A 7,093-nucleotide genomic window follows, 5' to 3' on the forward strand; every position below is an offset into this window, starting at 1 on the left:
TTTTTGAATGTGTAGCAGATTAGTCTATAATTTATTTTATTCTAATTTTATTCTGATTATGACATGCTCAGACTTTTGAGAACTAGAAAGTTGATTCGAATTTATATTTGCAAAGTATCTTTACCATCCTAGATACTGAGTTTGTTGTATTACTAGATTGAAAGTTACTTTGTCATTTTTGGTCTTTTTTTTTTTTTCCTAACTTGCCAATAGAAAATGCACAATCCCTATCCATCCTTGTTTTTTCTCTGCAAAGTAAGCAGTTCCAGGCTCTTGACACCATAGTTTAGTACAGTGGTAAGCAACTGCCAATGGAGAGCATGCTGATAATTAACAAATGGATGCCTGCAGCCTACGCAATCAAGGAAACATGATCTACCTTTTTAGCATGAAAAGTGCACGTCACATCATCATTCTTAAGCTTGTTTCTGCAGCTGGGGGGGTCGTTGTCTGTTAGAGTAACACTGTCTTATATTTGTGAACCTGAATACGCTGTGCTTGGGCACGTAAAGTGCATTAAACCATCTTGGCAAGTGTAAGATGTACATTTGGAAAATGAAACAGTGAAAAAAAAACCCAACATATTGAGTGTTTTCATTTGTGGGTTGGTTTTTTTTTTGTTGTTGTTGTTGTTGGTTTTTTTGTAATTGTTATAAAGTAGAAAATCCCTATTTGAAGGAATTTACTAGCTACAAGAAGCTGTCTGATAGGATGTACTCTGGTGTTCAAGAGGTGCCTGCCCAAGCCCGTATCTGGTAATGATAGTTTCAGGTAAAAGTTCAGAAACATCTTGTTCCTCTCAGTTGTGAAGAGAAGGCTAGACATGGAGAGAGGCAGTTTTTAAAAGAATGTATCATCAGTATTTGAAAATGCCTTACTTTGTTTCTTGTCTCTGCATGTGGTGGTGGCTGCACTTTGAACAGGACCCCCAGATTTCCTTTCAGTCTGCATTCTCTTAACAGTGTTAGTGTTGTATTTTTTTGTACTTAGATCTGTTTTGGATTTTGTTTGCGTTTCTTTTTTTTTTCCCCTAACTTGTATGTGCTTTATTTTGTTTCCTTACTTAACGACTGTTACAACTCCTTACTGCTATCTGTCTCAACTTCCCAATGTGCTTTAACTCTTTGGCTTGTAGAAACTCAGGGTCCCCAGGTACTGTGCTTTCTTTACCAAAGCTTTTTCTTAGCTTCAGATTTAAGAATAGCCAATTTTTGCCTTTCAAGAGTATGTACCATCTCTGATACAGTGCACTGGAGGGAAACAAGCTGTCTGCTTCCTTCAGCCCTGCCTCAAGCTCAGAATCGTTAGCATTAAAGAGTGTTGAGCATATTCTGACAATTCATATTTTTCACTCAGAGAAATGTAATGCAGTGCAGAATTTTGCTATCCTTCAAAAATATTCAGCTGTTTTCTTAGGATGTTATAATATGAAATCGTTAATGGAATATACCTCTGAGAATCTCTTTATATTTAATGATAAAATACAAACCAATCTAATCAATCTTAGATATTTATTGTACTAATCAGAATTAAATGGTTACTTAAGGAAAGAAACACCTTTCTTCAATGTTTGCTACAGCTTGTTAAAATTTTAGTAGTACATCTCTTCAGGAAAATCTTCAGGGAAGTAAGGCCTTTAGTCCCTGGAAGTCATTAAAAATACACAGCTTTAAAAGAATTTGTGGGTTTTCATCAGTGCTAGGAATATATTGCAGAGAAAACTTGTCTGTTGTTCCAGTACAATGCCCAGAGACATGCAGATCTCAGCCTTGCCTTGTTTTTTTGGCTAAAAGATTGTATGTTAACATTGTCTAGGGTTGCAGGGCGTACCAGGAGAGAAAGGGGATCCAGGTCCTCCAGGCTTCGATGTTCCTGGTCCTCCAGGTGACCAAGGAACCCCAGGATATCCAGGACCCCCTGGCCTCCCAGGCCCTCAGGGTTCACCGGGTCCACCTGGCCGAGATGGAATACCTGGATTTCCAGGTAAGTTCACCTTTTTTTTTTTTCCTGTGACAAAGGCCAAACTGTTACAGTTTTTGTTACAGTTTATTAGAGATTTCTTATGCTTGGCTTCCAGAGCCTCAGTGTTTATTCTATTTGTTTAAAGTTGGATACACATTAGCTATTACATTTCATAGTGTTGTTGCATTCAACTCCTTCTCACCTCTCCATCTTCCCTTTAGCTTGAATATTCTCCATGTTATTGCTTCATAGCAAAAGTGAAATCTATCATTTTCGTTATAAAAACTTTCTGGTTTATTTTCTGATTTTGTTTTCAGTCATTGCTATAATTTATGTTGTTTGTGTTTGTTTTTTTTTTTTAAAGGAAGTAATTACGAGTGCTGTCAGCTGGATCCAGCACATAGTTTTAAATGCTAATTTCTTCTGTTTGTTATTCAGTCATAACAGTCTTTCTCTCCCTCTGGACAAGAAAGTTCAAGTTCTTAGGATTTCTGTTTATGCATGGAGGGGAGGCATATAAAAGTTTTTTAAAGTAGTGTATTTGTAATGGTTTTCTTGGTTTTCAATAAATTTGAGTTTACTTTCAAGCAAGTATTTATTTTTCAAGCCAGAGAATTAAACTTAGTGGAGTTCTAAATGTGCTTTCTACTGCACAGTGCATTGCAAATTTTCTTCCTAGGACTTAACTGTGGAAAAATTGGTAATATTGTCAAGTGTTCTTCTATCTAATTTAGATGAATGAAGAACCAAGTGTTTTTCATTTCCTTAAAACATAGATTGGGCTTTATATGCATGTGTTCATTAATACCATAAAGATACAGGCAAGTTAATGTTAGGTACTGATGGGTTTTGGCTTTTTGTTTGGAATGACAATTGTGATTCAATATATTTAGGTGCCAAAGGTGAGATGGGCGTCATGGGAGCCCCTGGGCCTCCAGGGCCTCCAGGGACTCCTGGAAGAAGTGGCCTTCCTGGCTTGAAAGGTACTGTTTGTTTTATCCTACCATGAAGAGAATACAGAATGCAGTTTTCCATGTCCTGTGTGGAAAGTGGCTTTGTAATGCTAATGTCACAAATTAATTACTGGGATCTGTGCGTTATCTTGACAGTTCTGATGTTCGTAATTGCTTTCCAATTTTAAGCCATAGCATTCAGTCAGTCTTCTTTAATCGATGTCATGAAATGTTACCTATTTTTAAAATGTTATCCTTGGATTGATGGTTCCCAAGTAGGGCTCTCTCAGTGTGGGTCACGCAGGCAGCTGTTTCCTCTGAGCTGACAGACTGCCTACTTGCAGAACACAGACATCCCCACACAGTCCACTCCCTCAGATTTGTTCCAGGGCTTAAGTTGCTTTAGAGAACTCTCTATAAACTGACTGGTCATTCAATGAATTCAAACTTCATGAGTAAGTCGTGGTCAAACTATGTAAGAAAAAGAATTAGAAATACATTAGCTTACCATATGGATTGTATTCTTCTCTTTTGTTGTCTTTACCTACTACAGGTAATAATGGATTGCCTGGCCCACCAGGGCCTCCTGGGCCATTAGGACAGAAAGGTGTCAAAGGTGAAGCAGGCCTGCCAGGTCCACCTGGAAAAGTTGATCCAAAGCAGCTTGGAGCAAAAGGAGAAAAAGGCGAGCCGGGTGTTCCAGGTATAGAACTTTGTGGATTCTGGGGAAGTGACTTGGCCCCTGTAGATAACAGTGACCTCTAACTGAATTCATTACAATTCATCCTTTCTTACAGAAAAAAATAAACTCAGAATAGGAAAGTTGAGTCAGGTTCTTTTATTTTAAGCTTTCTTATTAAATGAGTTCTATGACAAAGGTACTGCATGTGGTTTTTTTATTAACCACATTTATTGTTTATTAACTGTTACATTATTTGGTCTACTGCTATATTGTAATAGCACTAAGGTGCTCTTACCAGGGTTAGGATTCAGTCTTCTGTTGTTATTCCTGAGTATGATGAAAGAGAGTTGTCATGGCTGCTGTGCTAGCTGTATTGCTGCTGTCTCTCAGGCCCTTGGGATTTTGCCTTGTAGGATGGAATTGCACAGGTCATCTGCTCATGCGTCGCCTCCAAATTCTCCCTTTGGGTGTCTCTGTAAGCTTACCCTCAGCTCAGCAAAATGTCATCTCTGTGTGTCATCTCAAGAAGCTGGAAGCCTTGAAGGTTTTCTCAGTTCACTCCAGTCTGTTTTCTCTCTTGCTGGCGTTTCTACTCCCCCTTTCTCACTCCCCACAAGTGTTCTGATGTCGTCTTTGAACTCTAATTTAGTCTTGAAGTGTAAAAATGTCCTACCCTAGAGAGAACCAGGATGCCAGCCACTATGTGCTAATTTATCTGTTGTATTAATTTCTGTGAAGCCTAGGTAAGCTCCTAAGACACTTGCTTTTTTATTTTTTCTCTGTTAAGCAAGAGCTGTAGAAACCAAACTGAAATATGCCAGTATGGCAGCACAAACTTATTGTATGGGATAGTAACCACGTAGTAGTTATAAAAAAAAATCTGCCAAAATACCTGTGTTACTTTTAACAGCTCAATCCTGAAGTGCTTTGGGTGTACTGATGTAATTAAACACATATCAATAATCTGAATGAATATAGAGAGGTTAGCATAGAGTCTGCTCATTCAGAAAGAGTCACTTCTGAGAGAAGTGTATTGATGTTAGTTGAAAAGTTACTTTTTACACTACATGCAGCATATTGTTTTCATTCTGTAGTCATTTAAAACTTCTTAGTAGCAATATTTTTTTGTCCTGTGATACTTCTCTTGGTCAAATGTAGGAGGACTTATGTTTACTGAAGAAAAATCCCAATTTGGATTTTTATTCATACATGTAAACATCCTATAATGTAATGTAAAAGCTAATATACAATAGTAGTCCTGATAATAATAATTAAATGTATATTTTTCTTTAAGGTATTCCTGGTTTATCAGGGCAGAAAGGTTATCAAGGTCTCCCAGGTGACCCAGGTCCACCAGGACTGAGTGGTCCACCAGGTGCACCAGGGTTGCCAGGTAAGTAAACAAGGCTTCAGGTGGATAGTTTTGTTACGTAAAATATTCATGCATTTTTATATCATGGGATTGGGATGTTAATACAGGCATATCTAAGGAAAGCCTAAAGATTTGCATTTAAAACTGCTGCACAGATTGGAGCTGTTCAAAATTATTATCCAAGCAGAGTGCTTTGAGCTTTTTCCTCTGAACAGAACCAAAAGCAGTTTTAAGCTGATTTCAGTGAAGATGAGGACTGCCTTTGGGTTGACTGGAGAAGTGCATGCTGATTGAGTAACCAAAATGACTGCAGGATTTGCCAGCAGGACTTGCTATTTTTTTGTTTTATGTTCAAATCTTACATTATGAATTGTTATACTTGCACTTTTTGGATGGTCAATTGAGCATAACGTGAAAGCTATCTGGATGTGACATCTTTGCTTTCAAGAATTCTGAGGATCAAGAAAACAAATTCTGCTTTGCTGCACTTCTTCCTACAGCTACCTCAAATTATCTGAAATCTGGGATCTTTGCTCACTGTCTGATGTAGGTCTTGCTCTGAATGTCTTGGGGCTTTGGGAATTTTTTAACCATCCAGGACTCATGCTAGTTAGAGCACTGTAGGTCACATTTAACTTTTTAATAAAAGCTGCTACATATTGCAGATGAGGAAGAAATAATGTGTTCACGCTGCAAAACAGTTCACAAGAGACCAAGTCACAGTGGTACTAAATTATTTCAGATTGCTACTAAATAGTAGGCTGAAATTTGACCCATTTAATCGGACTAATCTCCAGAACAAAGAAGAAATTGTCCTAATCAGATCTTGGCAAAGAACTGTAGAACTTTAAATTTTCTCTGCAGATAGGGAAAAAGTTTGTAGGAGAAGCTTGAAGCCTAAAGCAACTCCAAATCCATTGCCTTTTGTAATTAGATGACAAACATATTTGTATGATGGCACATTAATATCAGAAACTTTTAATTACTGTCATTACTTAACTAAACCACAACTTTTCCAGGCATCAAAGGAGACATGGGGCTTCCTGGGCAGCCAGGACCAACAGGACCTCCGGGGCTAAAAGGTGCCATGGGAGAGATGGGCCTTCCAGGTTAGTTCTTATGCTCATATCTTACTTCATTTAGGCTGGTGCTTTTCATTTCTGTAATATAAAAGTGGACTCGTTTCCGTGCAACGCATAGTAATTTATTTAAATTGGAATGCACAGGAGGAAATTCAAATACTAAGGATATTGTACATAATTTTAAAGTGTTTGCAGAAGTAGAACTTCCATTTTTTCTTAGATTCCATTCTGTGAAATAGTTGAAAAAAAGGATGATTCAGTAAATCCAGTTTTCATTAGACAGACATCATTTACAAGCATAACAGGGAAAGGAGTCTTTATAAAGACTACTGAAACAAAACTTCCTGTTTCTGATTCTTGTAATATTAGATTGTGCCTAAGCAATAAAAGGAGGTGTTTGGATTTGTGTACGTTAAGAATGGAAAAAAAGAAATCTTAGGGATGTCATGAAAAACCCATGAAAGATCTTAGGTAATTGTTTTAGTTATTAAAAATTAAAGAACATCAGTTATTCAAAGTCAATTTCTTAGTCCTGTCTAGTTCAGTAGGTATAATTTGAGTGACTTCTCTGAACCACTGCAGAAGATTTATTTCTACTGATAAAACTTGCATCTTGTATTTCTGACAGGTCCCCCAGGAAGTAAAGGCAGCCAAGGAATAGCAGGACGTCCAGGGCAACCTGGGCCTGCTGGATTTCCTGGACTGAAAGGGGAGAAAGGTGATCCTGGTCTTTCAAGCATCGGTATTCCTGGTCTGCCTGGACCAAAGGTACATTTACAAAATTTTCAATAGGAATTTACATGAGGAAATCAGAGTCTGTATTGATTTTTTATTTTTATTTTTTTAGAACTGTATTTTAATATTTACAATAATAAATATGAATATAAATATATTAAGAACAAGCAAGATTTCCTGTAGTCTGTTCTTCTCAGGTAGAAGCAAAAATTTATAATTTTACTGGGGATAAAAATTTGTGTATAATTTAATCTGCTGAGAGTTGAAGATGGTTTACCAGACTTTCCAGTTTGCATTGATACTCAGT

The 7,093-nt window shown here is 37.3% G+C and overlaps 1 protein-coding gene across 1 annotated transcript; it reads left to right on the top strand.

Moving 5' to 3' along the window:
- Positions 1 to 1,788: 1,788 nt before the first annotated feature.
- On the top strand, positions 1,789 to 6,819 carry LOC104915485 (collagen alpha-5(IV) chain-like; the record flags this gene model as incomplete). Its single annotated transcript, XM_010726382.3, has 6 exons — positions 1,789 to 1,983; positions 2,856 to 2,945; positions 3,469 to 3,618; positions 4,892 to 4,990; positions 5,989 to 6,078; positions 6,680 to 6,819. Coding segments are annotated over exons 2-6 (555 nt in total), but the record flags the coding sequence as incomplete, so codon positions are not given.
- Between the last annotated feature and the right edge of the window lie 274 nt (positions 6,820 to 7,093).

The sequence above is a fragment of the Meleagris gallopavo genome (genome assembly GCF_000146605.3).
Source record: "Meleagris gallopavo isolate NT-WF06-2002-E0010 breed Aviagen turkey brand Nicholas breeding stock chromosome 9 unlocalized genomic scaffold, Turkey_5.1 Chr9_random_7180001949334, whole genome shotgun sequence".
NCBI lineage: Eukaryota > Metazoa > Chordata > Aves > Galliformes > Phasianidae > Meleagris > Meleagris gallopavo.